The 25000-nt window shown below is 41.0% G+C and overlaps 1 protein-coding gene across 1 annotated transcript in view; it reads left to right on the top strand.

Moving 5' to 3' along the window:
• The first annotated feature begins 606 nt into the window (after positions 1–606).
• pkd1b (polycystic kidney disease 1b) overlaps positions 607–25000 on the top strand; it is a 37766-nt gene continuing 13372 nt past the window's right edge. Inside the window, exons 1-29 of the mRNA XM_085170409.1 lie at positions 607–1709; positions 3960–4140; positions 4320–4513; positions 5267–5385; positions 5537–5684; positions 6214–6479; positions 6577–7338; positions 8447–8578; positions 8763–8938; positions 9064–9200; positions 9940–13607; positions 13683–13835; positions 13974–14114; positions 14284–14563; positions 14769–14865; positions 14990–15118; positions 15239–15389; positions 15934–16071; positions 16904–17048; positions 17127–17813; positions 20020–20173; positions 20269–20524; positions 20626–20821; positions 20953–21120; positions 22489–22629; positions 22793–23003; positions 23112–23235; positions 24364–24507; positions 24597–24918. Of these exons, the coding sequence (XP_085026535.1) occupies positions 1613–1709; positions 3960–4140; positions 4320–4513; positions 5267–5385; positions 5537–5684; positions 6214–6479; positions 6577–7338; positions 8447–8578; positions 8763–8938; positions 9064–9200; positions 9940–13607; positions 13683–13835; positions 13974–14114; positions 14284–14563; positions 14769–14865; positions 14990–15118; positions 15239–15389; positions 15934–16071; positions 16904–17048; positions 17127–17813; positions 20020–20173; positions 20269–20524; positions 20626–20821; positions 20953–21120; positions 22489–22629; positions 22793–23003; positions 23112–23235; positions 24364–24507; positions 24597–24918 (9517 nt within the window). The 5' untranslated portion in view covers positions 607–1612. The remainder of the gene's footprint in view (positions 1710–3959; positions 4141–4319; positions 4514–5266; positions 5386–5536; positions 5685–6213; positions 6480–6576; positions 7339–8446; positions 8579–8762; positions 8939–9063; positions 9201–9939; positions 13608–13682; positions 13836–13973; positions 14115–14283; positions 14564–14768; positions 14866–14989; positions 15119–15238; positions 15390–15933; positions 16072–16903; positions 17049–17126; positions 17814–20019; positions 20174–20268; positions 20525–20625; positions 20822–20952; positions 21121–22488; positions 22630–22792; positions 23004–23111; positions 23236–24363; positions 24508–24596; positions 24919–25000) is intronic.

Here is a 25000-nt window from a genome sequence, read left to right as displayed (position 1 = left end):
TAGTTAATTGTCTGCAACTGTGTTTCCACCTCCCTCATTAACCTCAGTGATGTTTTTCTCTCTCAAAAAAGTTTTTTGCTAGTTTCACTCTTCATGAAAGGTTACATCACCCAGGGGTCACCACAGCAGATGGATCCACATTTGATTTGGCACAACATTCCTTTCCCTTTTTTTTAGGCTGGGCATGCATCCTTCTGGTCTTGAACCAGGAGTATTTTCCATATAAGATGACACCACATAGCCCCAGTCTTGCTTGGATGCAACATTATTAATATCTAACACTAATGAATTCAGATCACATATTCTTAACATAACTAAACATAACATAATAAAACAAAATATAACAACCCATTGGAAGTTAATACAAATAGAAGTGGGAAACACTCGTACATTTACCACAATAAAACAAGACTAAAAACATTGAACATATGTAGGAGGCAATGTGCCTGAACCAAAAAGAACACGAACATTACACGAACATGTCAGGCTGACCAACATGCTGTAGAACATTAGCAAAATTTTAATCTGAAAGTTTTGTATGGGTAAAGTTTTTTTTTTAATTGACTTAAGAGTTATTTTTTTTCTGCTTTGTGGTAAAAAACCATTTGAATCCATAAATACTGGATTATTATATACTTCACAGAAACCAGTGACTTTGGTCCCTTTACAGAATTTTAAGTTCTTGGGAAAGAAAGAAAAAAGAAAGAAAGAAAAAGAAAAATACAGAAACTTCTAAGTTAATGTGACGTTATCGCCACCCTCTTCATCAGGGTTGGGAGAACTCCAGGCCTGAAGGGCTGGTGTCCTGCAGGTTTTAGATCTCCTCCTGGGTAAACACACCTGAATCAAACGATTAGTTCATTACCAGGCCTCTGGAGAACTTCAAGACATGTCGAGGAGGTCATTTAACCATTTAAAGAAGCTGTGTTTAATCAAGGACACATCTAAAACCTGCAGGACACCGGCCCTCGAGGCCTGGAGTTCCCCACCCCTGCGCTACATGATTTGTTCACTCTCCAGGCAACCCGGATGGCATCCTGTCTTTCAAATCTAGTCTTTGCGTGTGCGTCACAGAGCCTTTGTTGGGTAAGTGTTGAGGTCTTGCTGAGACAACAGTGTGTGGACACACTGCAGGAGAGTGACCTTTCTGGCTCTAACAGAAAAAAAAATCTTTTGGCCACACTGTGCTGTGAAGCTAAAACAACTACTGCAGTGACTCTTTGGGCTCGTTTCTGTCAGGACCCTTAGTTGCATCCAGCCTGAAGCGAGTCTGCTTCTTTCCTTTGAGTGCCAGGAGGTTTTACAACATGGTAATGAGCAGCTCAGGCCTCCTCTGTCCACTCTGCTTCTATAGCTGTTGCTGAGAGACAAAGTAAAAGTCACCCAGGCGCTCACGCAGAACAGAGAAGAGGCCTTTAAAACAACAGTACCACCATAACTCATAGTGTCTCTACAGGAGGAGGGAAGGAGGGCCCAGTGGAGATGTGTGTGTGTGTGCAGAAGGCACAGAAGTGGATGGAAAGGAAGATAAGACACTAAATTTAAGATGAGGAGAATCTTCAAATCTAGTGTAATACAAGGAGAGAATTAATTTCTACAATGCTCTGTTTCCATGCGTGATTTGCTTGGCAAGATGAGAGCCACGCTTGTGCCGCAGAAACACTCGCTACCCTGGATTATTTGTATGGTTTTGATCACAACTGCTGGAGGTGAGAATCTTAAGTTTGTACCAGGTTACTAAATAGAAAAGAAAAGCTGTGTTCTGGGAAAAACTGCAGTATCAGCTTCAACATTTCAAAATAATTTCAAAATTCAGAAAACGTCTGGTTACATTTGAAGATGAGATCACAGAATACGACAGTATTGTTGTAGCACTCTTCATCCACGTTACATGTGTTGTCAGTATACAGCAAGGATTATGCATTATGGCTTTTATTGTATATGTTGCTGTTTGTTTAATGTTAAAGAGAATGTGACTCCTATTTTCACCTTGTGTGTGCGGCAGAAACGTAGTCCTGGAAATGCGTACTTACTTAGCGAGGACTTTGCCAGCTTGGTGGCCTTTTGTGGACGAATTTTGTCAGCACATTAACAAACTGCAAGAAAGTGCAGAAAGCTTTAATAAAGCTTAATAACGTTGGTGTTTATTAAACCGAGTTAAAGACGAAGTGCAATATACTTAAATGTAATAGAAAACAACTTAAACATATATTTTTGAAGAAGACAGATGACATTGTGTTTAGTTTTGTACCAGCCAATCAAAAAGTGTTATTTAAACTAACCTTTTTTTTTTTCCAAAATATGAAATATTTTCGTAGATGCTTTAAAGCTATGGTTTTTTTTTCCAAAATAAAACTTCCTTCTTCATCAAATGATAGTGCTCCATTATTTAGGAGTTTATGAGCATGTGTTAAAATGCCAGACTTTCAAAATTAAATCCTGCTATCACAATGTAACTATTAACTGCTGTCTCCTGTAAGTCTAAAAAAAAATCATTATTATTAAACACCAACTTAGCGGCTAAAGTCTGGTAATAACAACAGTTTAACTGATGTAGTTCAAGAAATTCTTGTTGATAATGATACATTTTTTTAATCACTGAAGGGTTGAAGAATATTATATTATATTTACCAGCTTTTACCAACTATTTAACTTTTTTTCACAAAATCTCGACATTGTAGTAGTTTGAATATTTGATTCCTGGTTTAATCCCAAGAGGATCTACTTAATATGTGAGGCTTCCTTCTGTGCGACTGCTCTCAAAAAAGAAAAAAAATGCCCAAAATGTAATTTTCACTTTAAATATGAAAGTACATGCATTTTTTCCCCATATAATTTGTTACATAAGAAATGCAAGTATTTCAAATATTAAATTTAATGGAAGCTGATCAAATGGAATTTGTTTGAAAGGTATCCATTGAATTTATACCAACCATATATTTGGTAATTTTATCAATAAATAAACTGTTGATTTTATATATTTCAGCTACATTTTATTTAAAATTAACGCTTCATGGTAATAAGGCCTATAAAATAATAATTTTTGAGTGCAAAGAAGATCCTGTACCTGAGTGCAATTATGAGGTAAAAATTACTTTTTATTTGATTTTGTAAGTCAATTGCAACAGTTCAGGGGGAAATCTTAAATCTTTATGGTTTACATGCTAATTTGACATTTGTACTTACCTTTCAGATTAAGAATTATGATGTGCATCAGCCCAGTAAAAAGGATTGAAGAGACTAAAAAGAGTAAAGGAGTAAAACGAGACTAATGGGGCGATCGTGGCTCAAGAGTTGGCAGTTTGTCTTGAAATCGGAAGGTTGTCGGTTCGAGCCCCGACTCAGACAGTCTCGGTCGTTGTGTCCTTGGGCAAGACACTTCACCTACTGGTGATGGTCAGAGGGGCCGATGGCGCAATATGGCAGCCTCGCTTCTGTCAGTGCGCCCCAGGGCAGCTGTGGCTACAACTGTAGCTGCCTCCACCAGTGTGTGAATGATTAGTGGAATTGTAAAAGCGCTTTGAGGGTCTCGAAAAGCGCTATATAAATGCAATCCATTATTATTAATGGATACTTCAATTTTTCATAGTTTAAAGTTTTTCTCAAGTTTTTCTGATGATCTTGTCACAGTTTGAATGTGTGCATTTTACTTGTAACAGAGAACTTTTAAAGAGGAATGTTTGTCCCACTAAATTGACTGTATTTCACACAGAACATTACACATGGAGCATGTAGTGCTTCTCTCCTAAAACCAGTGCTGTAGCTCAAATGTCCTGATAAAACCAGCAGGTGCTTTGAAGTCTCACAAACACAATGTCAAGGCTAAACCTAAAAGCTGAAATGTGATTCTGTCAAATGTGTCTTTGGATTTAAAGCTAATCACTGATATGATTCACATGAGTTCACATGAGAAAGTACTCCTTGCATGTGGTTCGCTAAGTTTTGCTGTTGCTTTCCAGAGAACATTCCCTGCCCGCAAGGCAGTCAGGTTCACCTGAGCAGCCTACGATGCTATTGGCTGTCAGAGATGGCAGTGTCATGGTTTGAAGCACAGGCTTCATGCAGAACAACCCTGGGAGGGGACTTAGCAGCTGCTGACAGCCTAGAACTTCAAAGTTTCTTTCTCCATGCCTTTCCAGTGTGAGTCTGACGAACAATATACACAATCATTCATATCATATTCTCCTGAAAACTTTCTGTTTTTTGTGATTTGTGTGTCTACTGTAGAGGACTAATGATGACCCTGGTTCTGAGGAGGATATGCTTCGTCAGCCTGTTTTTAATCTTTAACACAGAACGTGTAACATTTTGTATTTTAGGAAAACCACTGTGTGGGTATGGCTGCAGGACTCTGACCAGGAAGGGGTTGTTCAGCCACAAAGTCCAATATGGTGGGACAAAGATGATGATAGTCCAGGGGAGTGCACTCAGATGGCACTGGGAACCCTGGGAAGGTGGAGGAAAGCCCAGTGTGCGGGAGAATACCATTTCATCTGTGAAATGGAAGTAAATGGTGAGATTTTTGTTTTACTAAAGGACACCAGAAACTTGCATGAATGTGAAAGCAGGAAGGAGAACTGAATGCAGGCAGTATGGTAGGTTTTCAGGTGGCAGGCAAGCTGGCAAACAAACAAACAAAAGCAGAGCTCAAGCTCTGGAAACAGAAAAACACAGCTCGACTGAACATGCTGATAATTTGGCAAAGCCAAATATATACACCGACCAAGCTTGCCATTATGACCACTGACAGGTGAAGTGAATAACACTGATTATTCTCTTCATCATGACATTGTTAGTGGGTGGGATGTGTTCATCGCTTACCTGGGGAACTCCTGGCACCAGGATGTAATATGGGTTGAAGGCAAGCTGACAAAGGCAGTGTGAAGCTTTGGGTAACATTCTGTTGGAAATCCTTGTGGATCCATATGGATGTTATTTTGACACGTAACACCTACCTAAGCATTATTGCCAGCCATGCACACCATTTCATGGAAATAGTATTTCTTGACTGGTCCAAGGAGCTTGGAAAGAAAAGCAGGAATGGTTTGAGTACGACAGCAAAATTGAGGTGCTGACTCCAAGTTCTCCAAATCTCAGTGTAATTGTGCATCTGTGGGATACCATGGAGGCCCCCAGCTCTCAACTCACAGGACTTGAAGGATCTGTTGTTAGTGCAGTCCATGCCTCAATGGGTCAGGTCAAATATATAAAAAAAATGTCATTTGAAACAGACTGAGGTGATTTTGTTTCATTCATCTTCCTGTAGCGCCTTTACCATCGATAGACAGTTACCTCATTGGATTGGCTCTCATGACCGGCATATATGCGGAAACCCACGTGCAGCTTCTTCCCAGTGTTCCAGACATCGGACGGCACACAGTAGAGGTAAAGTATTGTGCTTAATCACTGACTCCTGACTCAAGGAATCATAGGATATTATAAGATGAACGGCTGCTATGTGATTCCAAACTAGGGAAAGGAGAGGATGAAACACTCACAACTTTTGTATATAAGTAGGCTCCCATGTCTCCCACAGATGCAGCTTTTCCCAGGCTTGTGGTTCAGTCATGCAGGTCAGTTGCTATCAGTGGAACTGGTGGTCCAGCCCAGTCCTGTGTCCTTTCTGGCTCGTGTCCAGATACTTCGGCCCTACTGCAACCCAAACTACCACTTGGTACCTCCAGGTACTGAAACAGCAGTGACTAAAGCCTAATTTTTCATAGCACCTACTTGGCTCAGATCCACTCAACTCAGTTTGGGATATTTTGTCAATACAATTTAGTACCACCTCAATGTGGGCGGGATAGTTATAGGAAGGCCCAGTGTGCAGTGTGTGTCATTTGTATGCAACACAAACACAACACAAACTGGAGGACACTGAGGTGATGTATACCTGCTGGTCACTCTATGGCCTTTCGTAAGACTTAGTATAAAAGAAGAGAGTCAGAAAAGGATGCAGGCTCTTGGGTTATTCAGTGACATCACTCTCAGGCCCGTCAATGGCACGCAGTCTATCGACATCACATTTTCTGCTTGACTCAGCTTGATGGGAACCCAGGCTGACTAGGTACAACTACTAACCAAGTTACCACCTAATAGAAAACGCTAAAAACCGAGTGAAGTTGAGTCGAGCTGAGTAGGTGCTAATGTGAAGGAGGTGTAGGATGTATTTGTCTGATACTGTAGGTGATAATCTGCTTTTTTATTTGTCAGGCTGCAGCTCTCTCCTTAATCCATTCAGCTGCTGCTCAGCAGTACCGCTGTGTAACACTACAGGGGGCTGCAGCACAGGGCAGCACTGGTGCCATCTACTGGAGGCATGCGTGCTCACCACCAGTCCATGCAGCACCTACGACTCTGCCATCAGAAATCGGGGCTTTGCCTTACCCCCGAGATACTCCGACTTACCACCGTTCTATCACGTGGTGGCAGACCTGCCTCTGAAAATAAACCCTACTTTTGAGCTAAACACCATAAGGGTTTGTTGATTATCTTGCAACCTTTTTGGAAAATGCACCTTTTAAAACTTATGCCACAATAATTGTTTACACATTATCGTGTTTGTTTTTTCAATAGCTGCCCCTCTTAGAGCGAGCCATCGTGGTTTACCCTGATGATATTGTGGCTATACAGCACACTCTTGACTCTGGAACATTTCTACATTGCCTAAACAGTGAAGCCTCTCAAAACTCTCCCTGGAGCCAAAGTTACCTGTCCTTCAGGGGGATGGAGTGGGGAGGCTGGTTGGAAGGAGTTACTTTACTGCCCCAAGGAAGCAAGTGGGTGGATGGAGTTGTGTGTAATCTAAGGATGCTTTATGTGGACACGCTTCACAGAGCTACGGAGCATGAAGACATCTTTGACTATACTCAGACAGAGACAGCCACTGTCAGTGGTATTAGGCCCCTTACTACAGGTCCTAATCCCAGTCTTAGGTCTAAATTCCAACTTGAGGTCATTCACCCACTCCCAGATGATAAGAACCAGATTCATGTCCAAATCAGTGTCCCAACTGTCATTATTCTCAAGGCCCTGTTTGGAGAAAAAGCCAGCAGCTCATGGTCAGCCCCGGTGCTCCAGACTGGAGTTCCGTTTCTTCCATCCTGTCCTGAAAATATGTTTCAGTCTTCACTTGGCTGTAGGAAGCAATCCCAGGATACCTGGTTTTCATCTGCGACTCTGGTCTTATCATCACCTGGAATTCAGATCCTGAACATCAGTGTGATGGATGTGCAAAGTTTTCAGAGTTTGAGCATGAAGGCTTGTGGCTACGAGCCTGTGACGGGGCTTAGTGTTGAGCCACATGGATGCCTGAGGATGCTTGTAGATACATCGCAGGTGAGACCACCAAAAAGGAAACAGTGACAAAGATTTTACATTTTATTTTAACAATATATTTTAATGAAATAGCTTGTGTGAGTCTCAAAATAGCAGTTTATGTTAATTGTTATACCAGTTTGAATGCAACCAAAAGAAATTAATAACAACTAGATGAATTGTTATCCAAGTTCTGGAGGACACACATGGTCCCCAGATGATAATTCATAATGATCCATCCATCCATCCATCCATCCATCCATCCATCCATCCATCCATCCATCCATCCATCCATCCATCCATCCATCATTTTAACCGTCTATCCAAATAAGGGTTGCATGTGTGTGTGATGGCCAACACAGGAAAGAGCTAATATACTACATAACTCCAGCCACTGGCAATTTTAGATTTATTTATTTCTTACTACAGAGAAATCAAATTGGCAACTTAAAAACTTTTACAGAGGTTTGTTTTTTGTCAGATTTTTTTTGGTTTTGTTTGTTTTTTAGCAAAAAATTAAATTTGCAAGTATAACTTCAAGAATACATTGCAGGAATACCTAAAGAACCTTTACACGTAACATAAAGTTGATAAGTATAGTACGGTTCTTATCTACATTAATTTACAATTCCAGTGGATCATTGGTGTAATATTTCAAGTCCAAGATATTTCAGCTCACAATGGATAGGCCCAAAGATTCATATTTAAATCTATCAGCTGCTGAAAGCTCTCTGCACTGGTCACATTGCTTTGTTCATCACCACAGTGTTTCAGGCTGACACATCACTGACTGACTTGATTCCCTTGCTTAAACTTAACCTAGTTAATGGGGTTTCTTGGTGTGTCTGTGAGTGTGCTTCTGTACCTGGAGTACAGTGTGTTAGTGCATCTTCTTTATACCTTGCATATCAGTTGTATTGCAGTAGCTGTATGGAAAGCTCCATCAAATATTTGTGGTTGACTGGCCCACTTGTGGTTGAGCCAGCTTAATTTGGAGGCCATGACTATTTTGTTTTAGATTTAGTTAGTGTTTCAGTAAGAGTTGCAATCACAGTTAAATATGGATATGAAAGTAATGTTAGTTACCTTAGTTTAATGTAATGACATTTTTTAATGTTTTATTTTGTAGTCATTTACAGCCACAGTGGAGAGCGGCTCTTCAGTAAAATTCTCATGGGTGATTGACGACCTGAAAGAGTTTGCCTATGAAGGGGGATCTTACAGCGTAATGTTCAAGAAACCTGCTGAGTATAAGTTGCTGGTAAGATAAAAAGAAAAGGAAAAAAAAGGAAGAAGCTTTGTTCCTCTTTGTGATGTGCACTATGCTCAGATATTAGTTGTTTTATATTATTTGGCAAATATAACAAATAGAAATTTCATGATTACAGTTAATAAAAAAAAAAGGATTGAAAAAACAGTTTTAGTAATCAGTGAACTATCTGTAGGTGACAGCGTCCAACCCAGTGAGCTCGCAGAGCCAGCAAATCCTCCTGACTGCAGATGAAATCACGCTGCTAGCTGACCCAGAGTTCCTGTCAGTGAGTGAGGTTGTAGCTGTGGATGTTACTCACCTCTACACTGTGAGGGTCAGAGTTGATATCTCCCTTCCAGTTACCTTTAGGTAAAGATTTCTGCAGCCATCTCTCCCAAGACTTTTATTGAATTTTTTATTGACAAGAAAGTCTTACAATGAAAATGCACTCATAAAGCTCTTTTTGTATGCTTTTCATGCAACTTGTCACTTAGATGGGATTTTGGGGATGGCAGTAGCAGTGTCATCCACACGCAGCCTGCTCCATGTCAGGCCATGGAAGCACATGTGGCAAGAAGAGAGAAGCAAATGTATGTCCAGGACTCGGTAAACTACAGCTATCAGATCCCAGGTAAACACACACAGAAGACTTAAATTATTGACACTGCTGATTATTGTAATATTTTTCACTATTTTAACTTTACATCCCATGTCTTTAATGTTTTGGTTCACTGACACTTTTAATCAGACCTTCCTATTCCTTTACCAAGCAGCTGATTTTAGCAACTAACTCCACTAAACCAACTATATTCTACCTACCAAGCATCAACACTGATAGAAAGTCTGGTGGACATATTGGAGCATTTGGGAGTGCTGCACATTTTGGTTAAAACCAAACCAGATGCTAAATACTGATGTTCCTATATGTCTGCTTGATGTGTAATGAAGCAAATGATTGCAAACTCCTTTAGTATATTGACTTTATGTGTTCGCAGTAGAGCAGTGTTGTGTTTACAATTAGTTTCTCCAACACACACTGGCCAAAAAGGTAATTAATATGAGTTTAATGGTGCTTTAAACAGCCAGTTAAGAAAACATTAAATTAACTTTTAGTTAATTTAATTTAACTTTTAAATTTTCTCTTTGTTGCCTTTTTGGCAGGGACCCCGGAATCATATGTAGATATTTTAAACCATTTGTTTCTCTTTTAATGGAGATTCATATTTTTTAACCACTTTAGAAAGGATAATATTTTTGAAATTTCCTTAAATCTTTAGTAGGAAGTACCACAAATGACACTGTGGTTGACTGCTATGCACTTATAGTATTCAGTACAATAAAGCAAAATTCATTTTCTGTGTTTAATCCAGAGGACTACACACTTCACGTTCAAGTCTCCAATCAATATGACAACACTGAAACATCCATGAAGATAAATGTCCGCCCTCTGTTAATCAGCCTCTTCATTTCCTCTTCCACTTTGGTGCCTGTTGTCAACCAGACTTTCGATCTGGAAGCTTCCACCGAACCCTCCGCTTTTGTTGTCTTCTACACATGGGACTTTGGAGATGGTTCTAAAGTTGTCCAAAGCATCCACGCTAGAACTGGCCGTAGGTTTGGATCTGCAGGAGCATACAACATCACAGTACTGGCTAATAACACAGTTTCATCCATTAGTGCCTGGCATTTGGTGGTAGTTATTGAGAAAATCTCTGGATTACCTGTCTCCAGCAGCAGATCAAATGAAGTTGGCTCTGCTACAGATTTCAAAGCTGAGGTTTCTACTGGTACTGACCTCCTCTGGGATTTTGACTTTGGTGATGGGTCCCGGCAGGAGAATCTTACAGATGGTTCCATCTCACACATCTATAAGTTTCCAGGGAACTATACAGTAAAAGTGACTGTCTGTAATTCTGTCAGCAAAGCTTTTCAGTCTATCATTGTTGAGGTCTATGCTTTGACTATTAGAGGTGTTCTCCCGACAGAATGCATCATGAGTGGAAAAGACACGCAGTTTACAGCTCTGGTGAATGGAAACGTATCCAGTCTGACTTTCCATTGGCTGTTTAAAGACTCAAATGTAACTGTAGTGATAGGACAGTCCACAGCCATGCATATATTTCCAAGCTATGGTATTTTTCATGTTAACCTGACTGTGTTTAGTTCTTTCACACGTACCTCATTTAATACGAGTGTCTGTGTTCAAAGTCCGATAACGAATGTTGTGATGCAACGCTCAAAGAATGTGGTGGCAGTTGGTGAACAAATATGCTTTGGTGTGTTAGTGTCCCCTGAACAGATGATGGGTTACCAGTTCAAATGGTTTAGTAACTCCTATGATCTTGCTGCTGTAACAGAAAACTCTGAGAGGTGTTTTGTCTTTGGAGATGAAGGTGTTGAAGAGGTGTCAGTAACAGCAAGTAACAAAGTCAGCAGCAAAACAGCCAAAGTTAACATTACCATTCAAAAACCAGTGAGCGGACTTTCTATTAGGCACAATAGCCAAAGTGATGCACTGATTGTCAATACAGTAGCATCATTTTGGATTGCCAGTTGTGCTGGCACCAATGTGTCAGTGCTGTGGAACTTTGGAGATGGGTCACCAGCGGAGCAGGAACATAACGTCTCACATGTCTTTACCTTGTTGGGTCAGTTCACAGTCACTGCAATAGCATTTAACGCTGTTAGCCGGGACTCTACAACCCTCACATTGAATGTATTACTCCCTGTTTCAGACCTTTCACTTCACACCAGCCAGCCTTATTCTGTGGTAGGAGAGGAAACTGTCATCACAGCAGTTAGCAGTGCTGGAATTAGCAGTGCCAGCTACTTTTGGACAGTAGAAGGCATATCTTTAACCAGTCAGGGAACTCATGAGTTTAGATTTGCTTTCCCGAGACCAGGAGTGTATCGAGTAAGCGCTATAGCACAGAATCTATTGAGTAAAAGAGAGGCAGATATTTTAATTGAGGCATTTGAAAGAATAGAGGGACTTCAGATTGAATGTCAAAGCCTGATAAATGATAAATATATACCAACTCATGAGGAAGTGTTGTTTACTACTTCAGTCACCAAAGGCTCCAACATCATTTTCCATTGGCTTGCCAGACAGAGTGAAACAACCCAACAAATTGCAGGTGAAGGAGAACGTTTTCATTTGTTACCTGGAACACCTGGTAATCTTTCAGTTCAGCTTAGAGCCTCCAATGTGTTGGGTGAGGTTACCAAGAGTGTTTCTTTAGTAGTAGTTGAACGTGTAAAAAATGCAGTCATAACAGTACAGTCAAACTTTGTGGCATGGAAGAAAGTAGTGAATATCTCTGTTTTTGTGGATACCGGATCAGACTTACAATACCTTTGGCGTATGAATGCTAACCTTTTACCCCTTCAGACACAGGAACCTTTTCTGCTTTACACTTTTCCAAGTCTGGGTTCTTATCTTGTCACAGTTGTAGTTTGGAACGCTGTGAGCCAGAGTAACAACACCAAACAGTTTTTGGTTCAGGAAGAAGTCCAAGATGTAGACTTTCAAATTGACAACAAGACACATCCATTTTATGTCAATGCAAGTGCTACTCTTTCCTTTCATGGGTTTATTCACAAGGGTAATGATCTGCATTGGGACTGGAAAGCTAAAACTGCCAAACAGAACATTTTTACCTCAACCAGTCAAACATTTAACTACAGATTTTCGCATGCAGGCACCTACCAGGTGTATCTGAATGTTTCCAATGAGATAAGTTGGCAGATGGTTTCACACGATGTCACAGTCCAGGATGCAATCAAAGGTCTTGTGCTGGGCAATAGCAAGTTCTCCTTCTGTACTAATGAACAAGTAACATTTATTCCAACAATCTCCAAAGGAAGCAATGTAAGCTTTCTTATAACTTTCCAAAACAAACACTGGACTCTAAGTCATGATATTTTTGAGGGCCAATACACCACATCAAGTCTTCCAGTCGGGAGACACATAGTTACAGTTCAAGCTTTCAACCAGGTCAGTAGTGCAGAGGCGTCCTCTAGCATTCTAATCACTGAGCAAGTTCAAGGTTTGCAACTTGTAAACTGTTGTTCTACTACTCTAGAAGCTCAGAAAGGAACCCAATTCAAAGCAGAGGTTCAAAGTGGATTTCCAGTCAACTACACATGGATGTTTCACTTGGAAAGGTCAAGGCCCACTTGGCTCGTGGGAAAAGAAGTCATCTTTACTCCCTTGGATAATAGTTCATTGTTTGTTAGTGTGTCAGCCAGCAATGGACAATGCTCTCAGACAGTAAACCTGACTGCTACAGTCGAGTGGCCTGTTAGGAAAATAAAGCTCGTCTGTCATTCAAAGAAAATATTTGTTGAACATGCTATCCGATTTTCTGCAAGGGTGGGCAAAGGAAGCAATATTAAATATGTGTGGGACTTTGGAGAGTCCAAGGAATTATTAGTGACAGAGTCAAGTGCTGTTGACCACACTTATTATAACACCGGCAAATACAAAGTTATGGTCACAGTTTTCAACAGTGTCAGCAATGTGTCCTCACAGCTACACATAGAGGTGGAGGATCTTCAATGTTCCCGCCCACAGGCCTCCCTGGTCCAAAGCCAGGCTACTATATTGAGGTCTAGAACAAGTTTCTTTGAAGCAAGTGTGAATATTAATTGCTCTTCTTACAAGACTCTCTATCTGTGGGAGGTATTCACCGAGTCAGACTGTGCCTATGGCAACACTGATATTTCCGGAAACAAAGTCCTTCTCCAAAATCTGGAGGATGCAACACCTTTTCTCTCAATCCCAAAGCATGTGCTTAATGTAGGGAGCTACTGCCTGGTATTCACACTTTCATTCCAGGAAACTCCCATCCTCCTCAAACTGAAGACTAACATCACAGTGGTCCACTCACCATTAGTAGCTCTCATCAAGGGAGGCTCCCACAGATGGTGGTCCAGCTTAAACAACCTTGTCCTTGATGGGTCTGACTCTTATGACCCTGATATTGAGCCAAGAGTAGAAGATGCCCTTCAGTATCACTGGAGCTGCATGACAGTGGTAGGCAGCTTTGGGTGTTTAAGATTTCTATTGCATTGCATTCATTCTGTGTCTAACTATAATAACAATTTGCAGAACTCCAAAGAGTCCCCTTTTGTAAAGCAGCCCATCGGGTGGACCAGCAGTAGGATGACTATACCAAGCAGTCATCTACACCCTGGCACAATCTACATTTTCACCCTTACTGTGCACAAGGAAGGGAGGAGACCTTCCTCTGTTAACCAAACGGTATGGAGTTATGTTGAATATTGCTTGCAATCAGATGATTTTGGAGATTTAAGCAGGTATGGATGAACTTGTCACTGAGGGAAGAAGCTACTGGGCTGAATGACCATCAAACCTTGTCTTATGTCTTATTTCTTTCAGGTAACTGTCAGTGACGCTCACTTGCTTCCTGTGACTATAGATTGTGTATCCTGTTCTGTTCGCTCATCTGCTAACCACATCGGTTACAACGTCCCCGTTATCCTTTCTGGACATTGTGGACAATGTGATGACCAGGCACAGGTAATTATTGTGAAATGAAATGCAAAAGAAATATTGCGTGAGGTTGTATTTAATTATCTTTAGTAGATAAATTAAAGTAATGACTGGCTGATTATTTTTAAATTGGGAAATATATAAATATGCCTATATATTTTGTTATTACTGTGATTCATGAACATGTCTTCTACAGTACAAATGGAGAGCTCATGACCAAAGTGGTCCATCCCTCGTCCTTGATGAGGTCACCACTAAAGGGAAATATTCTCGCAGCTTGGTGGTGCGATCAGGCATCCTTCAGCCTGGACAGAGTTATTACTTTGCCCTAGATGTAGCCCAGCCTCACAGTGGGGAACGGGGCAGTGCCATCTTGATGATACAAACAAACAATCCACCACATGGCGGCCTGTGTGATCTGAGTCCAGAGTCAGACATACAACTACTGGAGACAAAGGTCACCTACAACTGTTCAGGTATCACTAAGTTATAAAACGACAGGGCTACACAATCTAATTTGCATTGATGTTTTCCTTTGACAGGTCAAAAGTGTAAATGTTTGTTTTTCACACTTTTCAACACAGCTGACAAATTTAATCAAACAATTTAAAATCACACAGCTGGACTTCAATGTATGTTGTTGTTTATGGCTCTGTCTAACATCTGCTCTCTCTGGGATAGGATGGCAAGATGATGAAAGCAGAGTCTCTCAGTTGATCTATACCTTCCAGGTGGCATTATGTCAGCTCACTGTGTGCCCTGTGCTCACACTCTATAGGTAAATGGCCTCAGCTTGCAGTTATTAATAGACATCCAAGTACATGCAGGCTTAGTATTCCTTTAAAATTAAGCCTTTCATAACACAAAGTTATAGTTTGGATTGTCTGAATTTTTCTCCCAAGGGGGACACAGTCAACGTTCAGCACGCTGGTCCCAGTGGGAAGTCCTGGACAAAGAGAAACCGTGTCAGTTATCAGAGTCATTCTGCTTGTAGAGAACCATTCTGGGGCAAAGGCTGTGGCTTTGAACAGGTGAGAAGTCGTGTTAGTTAAAATTTAAGAGAATTCTTTATGAATAATACACCTCAGGCCCAGTGTCTGTAAAGTTTAATGCACTGAACTGATGTGGCCCTGCATTTCTGCTTTCCCAAGAACACTGACAGTGGAAAATCCTGCAGTCAATGAAGCTGCCAGTCAGTGGCTCAGAAACAAGAGCCAGACTGAACTGTGGGCTTTGGTCCAACATGGTAACCCTCAAGAAATCATCCCGTATTCCATTGCCCTCACCAGCAAGCTCAATCAGGTAGTGTGTTAATGTAAAATGTTCATATTCCAGTGCATGTGTCATGGTCTGTGGATTTTCATGGATTTAGTTCGATTTAGTTCTGTGGATTTTGGTATTAGAGATTTTTTCTTGAGATTTTTTTTTGGAGTTTTAGTTTAGATTATAAGATTAAAATTCTATAAGTCCCCTCAGTGTTTCCTTCTGTGTTTTCCCTCTGTCAAGTTAATTCATGTTTCAGTGATCATTCATTTCCTTTTCTTCTTTGGCAATCATGTGACTCTGGTGCTTTGAGCTCTCCTGGGTGAATGGTCTTTACATCATGTCTTGATGCCTTCTTGTACCCAACATCCCGATTGCCCTGCCACTCATTATGTATTTCGATGTTCTTGAAAATTAAATCTCTGTATTCCTGTGTCCTATTGTTTCCCTTTTGGAAAACGATTTTACTTGGATTGCCTCTTATTGATTTCCTTTTCTGGCCTGTAGCTACTAGTTTTGTAATAAAGCTTGACTATTATTTGTTACTTTGAATCCTGAGTCTGCACTTCACTCCTTTCACCAGATGGACTTTGAGTGGACTGCCGAGGAACTCATGGATAGGAGGGAGATCCGCGGAAATGTAACAGAAGCTCTCGCCTCTCTCCCTGTGTCCACCTTACTAGATGTTGATCAGATCAGTGCGACACTGTCGCAGTCTGTGGTAAGGAACCCAGACAATAACTGTGAGCTTGAGGGGAAGAAGCAACAGTTTGACATTTCGGAAAAATTTACTTGGCTTTCTGGTAGAGAATTGAAGGAAAAGGTCAGTACCACTCCCCCACTGCAAGCTTAATTTAGCTCACAGACGTGAAATGGAGCAACTTTGGGCTTCGGTATCTTGCTGTGGGGGGTTCATGACAAAAGTAGCAATACTACAATGCAAAAAAAAAAAAAAAAAAATACGTACCTACTTATTATGCAGAAATTCAGCCTTTTACATTATATTACTGGATTATAATTATAGATTTAGTAACAAGAGCATGACTTTTATGTTGCGGCTCAAACTAATTGTAATTACATTATGTACTATGTGAAGTGTAAATATCAACACTGATTCCTCAGAGGCATCCGATGGAAGACAAAACACTGCTCAGTAGACCATTTAACACTGTATTACTTCTAGAAGGGAGATGCGTCCTGCATGACACGTTGGTGGTTTGCCCCTGACAGTTTTATTACAGAAGCTCTCTCATTCTAGTCTAGACAACAGTGTCTCAGTAACTTTCCACTAGAGATGGTCCCCTCTTATCTACATTTTCCCAGCCAAGCGTGAGTGAGAGTCTACAGCTTTCTACTCCCCAAGGACACATGGTCTAATGCCTTTATTTTTCAGGGCTGTGTCCATTTAATACTACACTATATAACTTTATAACACTTATTATTAAAAAGCATAGCATTATTGAGGCACTGCAAATTATTTAATCCCAACAAAAGCATAGTCGTCTTCTTTTTCTTTTTGCTTGCATTGACATTGCATGTTTTCTTTATTCCAGGCTGTTCCCAGTGAGTTGGTACGTGAAACCTTTCAGAAGAAAGTTTTGGAAACTGTGGGGAAGATGATCCATGTAATAGAAAAAGAGACGGATCCTGCTGTTTTGTCAGCTGCAGATACAGGAAGAAACATCCTTAATGTTATAGGTGCTGGCCAACCACCTTCTCCCGCATGAAATAGTCATGTACTGACATGAAATTTACCATATTTTTATGTGTTTCCAGGTAGTACTCTGGCAGCCGCGTCTGAATCATCCAGTGGTTTTTACCCAGCCTACTCGGGAACTCTGCAGGGAGCATCAGTAATCTCCCTGTCAGCACTGAGTCATGCTGGAGCTCTAATGCGCACACTGATGCGTTCATATGTTTCTGGCGAGGTGCCTTTTTTGCTGTCCACCAACTATATCACCTCAGTGGGTTTCCAAGGAGACCCTTCTGATCTCCTCTGCCAGTCAAACCAGATCACGAGACAGTCATCATTTCCTGACAAATCTAAGGCTTCTCATCATTGTCAGTTTACTATGCCCTCCTCCCTGATAGCTCATCTGGAGAATACAGAGTCTGAGGTGGTGCAGGTGTTGTTTGGTTTGGATAAACTACTAGATAACAACGCTTTACTGGAAGGAGCCAATCCTCCAATTTCCACCACTCTTGTGGCCATGGAGCTCAGCACTCCTCAGGGTCAGCCCATACCCATTGTGGGTTTGGACCCTGAACAAGCCATTCAGGTCACCCTGCCAAATAAGTACTCCTTGGATCATGGAAATGAGAGAGTAGGTGAAGATGGGAATGGGACATGTCTTACTGTAACACTACCGACTAAAGGACAGCTGAACTTCACAGTAAAAGTTCCAGATAGCCTGGATGAAAATGCAGGTTTATATATTGCCTTCAAGTTCACCTTGGCTCCAGGTACAGTTTCTTTATTTTTTCTTACTCTGGGTCTGTCCTGCTCCAGATTTGTTTCCTGTTTCTGTTTTCATGAGTGTAGGATTTTTAGCTAAATACCCCTTACAAATATGAACACAAAAGCTACTATTTCTTAGTTTAAAGGCTCTTATTAAGTCAATGCACAGTTCCTAAACTCTATGGGGTCCTTTAGCATATCACAGCTCATTGCTTTTATAGCCTGATACTTAATGGAGCTCTGTGGGGTTTTCTTGCAAACACAGTTACAAAAGTTCATGTTGAGTTTAGAACATTGTGTGTTTTTTTAGGTCTGACATAGATTTTAAAGACATTAACCTCTTCTTTTCATAAAATATTCATGGACTGTTGTTTATAAATAAATAAATTTACCAGGTAAAGAAGAGTGAGCTGGGGAGCTATCAGCTAATGCTTGCGCTAACTAGCTATCTTGATTACCAGGATGTATTTATGTTTTTACACCAGGAAAAATAGGTGTGAATAGGTGCTCTAGTCTGAAGCCTTGAGATGAGCAATGTCATCATCACTGTTCTTGTGTTTTGAAACCAGATGTGCCGAGCTAGTAGCCAGGATCTCAGTGCAAAAATCATACACTTATTAGCTAACTATCACAAACCTTAGCCAACCCACATAGCAAGCAGGTCTGGCCTGGATCTGGTATCAAGCCGGCACTGCTGGTTAATATCTATTTAGTTCTTAAATAGATATCTATTTAAGAACTAAATAGATATCTATTTAAGAACTAAATAGATCTATTTAAGAACTAAATAAATTTATTTAAGAACTAGATCCTTAGGGTTAGGGGTTAGGGGTTAGGGGTTAGGGTGGGCCAGCACAGGACCACCAGTGTGTCTGAAACTGGCCTTGTGCTGGCCCATGTGTGGGCCACCTCTGGCAAACCAGATCTGAGCCACCAAAGGGCCGTCATGCTTTGCAGTATGTGGGCCATGTGTAAGCACATTGGGTGGGACAGATCCGGGCCATACCAATTTTGCTATGTGGGAATCAGCCTAGCCAGGATAGTCATTCTTTCTGGCACTACGACCTAAATTTATAAAATGGATTAAATATTTTATTTATATAACCCAAAATGAATACAACGCCAAGGGAATTTTCTTATATACTTCAAACGGACCAAAACTTTTTTGCAGCCTCCTGGTGGCTGCTAAATAATATACAGGTTTAGAGCTTTTCAGACCCAAAGCTACTGTGCTATAAAAATATATATTTGCCCCCGTTCTTACACAATATTTTTTACACATTACACATTTTATCAAACCTGTACATTTCATATAAGAAGCCAAATCATAATATTAGACAAAGATTTAAATTATGTCTTTACTTTAGTAAATAATGATATCATTTATTAAGAGAAAGAAGTTATCCAAACCTGGTTCTGGTTATAATTGCACTCTAAAACTAATTATACTTGGCAGCAAGTGCAATCAAGTATTTGAAATAACTGGCAGTGAGTCTTTTACATCGATGTGGAGCAATTTTGACCCACTCTTCCTTGCAGAATTATTTTAATTCAGCAAGATTTGCTGGATGAGTCAGTGATGTGCTCTAGAACTAATTTTAGTAGATCGGCCACTCCTGAGAACATTCACCACTATTCAAAGTTTCTTCCATTTCTGAATAATGTCTCACATCATACCACTTTTTCAAATAGGGCAAGGTAGATTTACAAAGTTTTAAAAAAACCATCTATTTTGTATTTTTACAGGTAATCTTTGTCTAATGCTAAAATTTGTTGGAAACATTGAAGTGTGACAAATATGCAAAACAAAAAAAGAAAGAATAGCACTGTACGTTTGTTGTGCATGATTCTAGTTTCTAGTCAGTTTATTACAGTCCATAGTGACTACCTCAGGGGGCAAACATCACAGTCAGGGAATAGCTTTTTATCTTTTTAGATAAATAAAATAATACTGTTTAAAAATAATCAGTGTGTTGCTGTTACTTATGTCAGTCCCGAACAATGCAATGACTACTATACTTAAAAAGTATGAATGCATTTTCATTAATAAATGTACTAATAACATGTGTGTACACATTTCAGGATAGGAGGTATCTTTCAGGACCAACCATGTAGTGCCTCTTGTACATAATTATTTATTAAACCTGCAATATATGTTTGTGCTATTATTAATAAAATTACTGCTTTTAAACTGCTTTTATCCACCACTAGGAGCAACTCCACTGCCTGTAGGACATGTCAAGATTGAAGCAAGCTCTGCAGTGCCGAGGACTAATGCATCCCAGGATTCCCTGATGAGAGAGTGGGCTCTTACACTCTCTCATCTGGCCAGCTCCTCGGAAGAAACCATTTTTCTGTCTCCCCTGTGAGTCACGGCTCTCTTCTGCAACTAACTGCTCTAATTGCTCATTTTGATGAATAAAGATGACCTTCACATGAATTAATTTTCCTCTACAACAGTCTGAATGGGACAGATACGCCTCTTTCTGTCAACCTGAGTTCATCTCTGGTTGACGGCGGTCCAGTCAATGTGTCGGTGTGCGTGTTCAGCTCTCTGTGCCAGTACTACAATGTGAAGGAGAGGCGTTGGAGCCGGGAAGGTCTTCAACCACTGGAGGGCAGCACACTCCACACAGCGCTATGTCTCACCCAGCACCTCACCATGTTTGGGGCCAGTTTGTTTGTTCATCCAGGGGCTGTTGTTTTGCTACCACCTGTACGTTAGAACACAGATGATTCCAGCAGATGTAGATATTTTAAAATAAAATAAATGCATGATTTTTGCTCTTTTCCTTCTTCCCCTATTCAAATCTGCAGTCAGGAGAACCCATGAGGAACATGGTGGTAGGGATTATCTGTGCTGCCCTGGTTTTGATTCATCTGCTGGTGGGGCTCATTGCCCACAAACTGGACCACTTAGACAGCCTGAGACTGAGTCAGGTACCACTGTGTGGGCGACCCGGGCTGTACCACTACAGAGTGCTGGTAAAGACTGGCTGGAGGCCCGGGGCAGGTCAGCCAAAGACAAGACATTAAAGAGACAGAAAATGAAAAGCCAAACATTATATGTAATGGCTGAATTATACTGTTTGAATGCTTTAAAATTAAATGGAAAGTGATCGTTTCTGTGGTGCTACCCTTCAGGAACTACGGCACACGTTGGCATTAGTTTGTATGGTCTGAAAAAGAGCGGCTCGCACCATCTGCAGAGGGATGGAGCTTTCCAGCGTGGCAGCCTGGACCAGTTTCATGTGGAGACAGATGACAACATGGGAGAAGTCTGGAAAATTCGCATCTGGCATGATAACACAGGTACATTATGTGGTCACAATTACTGGACCAGACCTCTTCAGTTATTTCCAGTTCTGTTCCCTCAGGTGTACAAAATCAAGCACCAGGCCATCTAGTCTACCTTTAATGATTTTCAAAATAGCAAACAAATCAAATGTAAGAATGATATTTCTTTTGTTTTGTGTTTTATTTTGTTGTGTTTTACACGCGGTCACTTTGAACATGTGATCACATTTTCCTTTAACACCCCTCTGTTAGCATTTGGGAACTCAGGGGAGATGTTGCTTAACAGTTTACGGCCTCTTTTCTCCTGTTTTTAGTCATAATGTCCAAATTTTTTACTGGGTGACAGGTGTGAGTTACAGGTGTGAAAGCTGAGCACCCAACTCTTGCTCCAGAACTATACATTCTCAGCATGGTTTGGCATTGCCTTTAATGTCCGCATGACAACATATGGTGCCCCAAAACGGTATATATATTATTCATGAATAATGGTGCCTTCAAAGATGTTAGAGTTACTCATTAATGCCATGTACACCAATGCACCCTCATGCCACCACAGATGCTGAGTTTTTAATTGCGCTCTCATAAAGAAATAAATAATAAATTGTCCCCTTCTTTAATAGTCAGTGTACACGATTAGCAAAAGGAAAAAAAATATTTTATTGGACAGTTTTCCATCTGAGCTTGGGCACCGGGGTCTCGGGAGCAAAAAAAATTTCCCTTTTTTAATTGGAAGAACTTTATAATACAGCCTATAAAGTAAATTTAATTTAATTTAAATTTGAGCTACAACTCTGCAGTCGTGGGCTGGTTAGTTCACTTTATAATATTGCTCACACAGCTTAAATTATTGTGTAATTATGGTTTAGGATGCAGCACTTAGTCCACTCAGCATTACAACCTGCGTCCTTAAAATTATTGTGTGGTTAAAATGTAAGGCAAGAGAAAAAGGGAACTACTAACGTATTTATTTACAATATGATTTGTGTCTCCTTTTTTAAAATATTCAAAGGTTTCCTTTAAAAATTCTTGTATACTTCCTGGCAAATATTTTAAGCTAATTAAAATGACAACTTAATTTTGGATAAATTGTATCAGAAATACACAGTAAAGTTTGGGGAAATTACACCCTATGTCATGGGCTGTTTTATTAAGTGCTACCTTTTCTTTGCATGGTAGAGTCCATACTTGCCTCTGTGGACAGACACAAAACACCATGTTCAATAAAGTGTTCCTGTATTTAAAGTGTAAGTATAGGGATTAACTAGAATGAAATGTGTGATTAATTAGTAACAGTAAGTGTTTAAGACATGTCTGCACGCGCGCGCGTGTGTTTGTGTGTTTGTGTGTGTGTGTGTGTGTGTGTTCACATGCATGTAATTACAGGTTTGGACCCATCATGGTATGTGCAACATGTGGTGGTGTGGGACCCTCAGACAGACCACATGTTCTTCTTCCTGCTAGACGATTGGCTCTCTGTTGACAATGAGACGAACAGCACAGTGGAGAAGGACGTACTTGCCTCTTGTAAGGTTACAGATGTTACTCTGAACTCAACTGTTTAAATGGAAAAGCACTAAGACCATTTCTTAAGCAGACCTATCAAAGTTCCACTTTGTGTGCTTTCTCTTCCTGTAAACTGAAATCTTTTTCTTTCATTGTCTTTGAACCGTTCCATTTGTCCCCAAAGGTCCAGAGGAGCTCACTCTATTTAAAAGGGTGTTCACCTCCCAGCTGATATTTGGCATGGTCGACCGCCACCTGTGGCTATCCCTGTTGGAACGCCCCCCTCACAGCTGTTTCACGAGGGGACAGAGAGTTACTTGCGGTGCCCTTATGCTGCATCTCTACCTGGCACTGGGGGCTCTGTGGTATGGAGCTGTTGGCACTGTGGGGCACAGGTGAAGTGACTGAGAGTACTCTTCTAGGTCAATACTCGAAGATCTAATAATTCCAGATATAAGCAAGTAGATTATTGATCAAATTGATATGTGTCCCTTATACTCAAGTGGACCCATTTCAGCCCATCTGCTGGCCAACGTGGAGACGGTTGCTGTGGGGATGACTGTTGCTGTGCTGGTGTTTCCTCTCCAGTGTTTCCTCTGCTTCCTGTTTAGAAAAGCTCACAGTCGGGTAATTAAAAACAGTATCAACTTTTTATTTATTTATTTATTTTTACTAGTGAACCTATTTAAAGTAACTTGAAGATCAATGCATTAATTTTACAACATTAGACAGAATACTTATGCCATCAGAGAGTTGCTGATTAGAGGTTGTGTCAGCTGTGCGTCCATGCATTGTTTGTTAAACACTCTCACCCACATAGCAAAATCGGTATGGCCCGGATCTGGCCCACACAATGTGCTGGTTTGCCAGATGTGGCCCACACATGGGCCAGCACAAGGCCAGTTTCAGACACACTGGTGGTCCTGTGCTGGCCCATGTGTGGGCCACATCTGGCAAACCAGATCTGGGCCACCAAAGGGCCATCATTCTTTGCGGTATGTGGGCCATGTGTAAGTTGTGTGCAGCCATGGGCCAGTTGTAGACACACTGCTGGCCCTGTGCTGGCCTATAACAGTTTCAGCTCTGGCCCCAGATGTCAGCATAATGTGTACCTTAATCAAGCCATGTAATACCAACATGTGCTGGAACATGATAGTGCAAAAGTAACATGACAAAACTCTGTTCAGACAGTGAATGGACTGATTCTTACATAATGCTTTTCTACTCTCCCAGATTACTCAAAGTGCTCTATACAACATCCCACATTCACACACTTTCTCTTAGCTGAGTGCTTACTAACTACATTCATACACATTCACACTTATAACATGCACACTGGAGGAGCCAGGGATTGAACCACTAACCTTCCAATCAATAGGTGGCCTGCTCTACCACCTGAGCTACAGTCACCCACTGGCAAAAATGAGTAAACCCTCACTAGGTTTTGGATAAAGTGTAAATTCACAAACCTGTCAAACCTGCATTTGAAACGTTGGCTACCATACCAGTATAGTATTGCAACATGGCATTTGGGTCTTCTAACTAAAATACATAAATAGAACATAAATAGGAACATAAATAGTGCCATCATTGCCAGACCTGGTCCACATCTGGTTGACATACACCCTGCCATGACACCAGTCAGCCAGCAGTGCCGGCTTGATACCAGATCCAGGCCAGACCTACTTGCTATCTGGGCACTTGTGTGAGAGTACACTCAGAAATGTTAACGCTGCAGGTGTATGTTTGACTCAGGTAACCGTGGACATGTCAGTCCCTCCCTCTCCTGTTTGTCACTCTGTGGAGATGGACGTATTCCTTGGCCAATCGGAGTTCTCCTGCCCTATTTTTCTGTCTTTGCCAGATTCCTCTGGCCGAGTCACTGACAGTCCTTCATCCGTAAGGACATGCACATACACAGTATACTTGTTATTTTACTCCTGTCTCTTTCTGAGAATAACTCCAGTTGTTATTCTATCTTTCTCCAGTTGCCGGAGAGTAAGGCCTTAGACTCCAGCATCCTGGACTTCTGGGCTGCCTCTGGTTTGGCGCCCAAGAAGTACGAAGCACATCAAGAAGATGGCATCGTAGCGTGGCCATCATGTGACAGCCTACTCAGTCTACCAGTGGGTTCAAGCCCCTCCACGCCAACCTTAGCCCCTGACCCCTGCAAGGCTTCATCTGCTCGTCAGCTAAAGCGGAAAAAGGCCTTGATGCAGCTTCACTTGACACCGCACAAATCCCCAGATATGAACTCCAATCGAGTCCAAGTTCACAGCAACAATCTGACAACACTTCTTACTCTTTCCGGTAAGAAACTGTTAAAGCGTAATTAATTTCTGCTATTGACGTGAATGGTCTCCAGCACTTTGCTTCTTGCTGTTTCTTGCCG

The sequence above is a fragment of the Neolamprologus multifasciatus genome, chromosome 8 (assembly GCF_963576455.1).
Source record: "Neolamprologus multifasciatus chromosome 8, fNeoMul1.2, whole genome shotgun sequence".
In the NCBI taxonomy this organism is placed as follows: domain Eukaryota; kingdom Metazoa; phylum Chordata; class Actinopteri; order Cichliformes; family Cichlidae; genus Neolamprologus; species Neolamprologus multifasciatus.
This window is presented reverse-complemented; position numbering and strand designations above follow the sequence as displayed.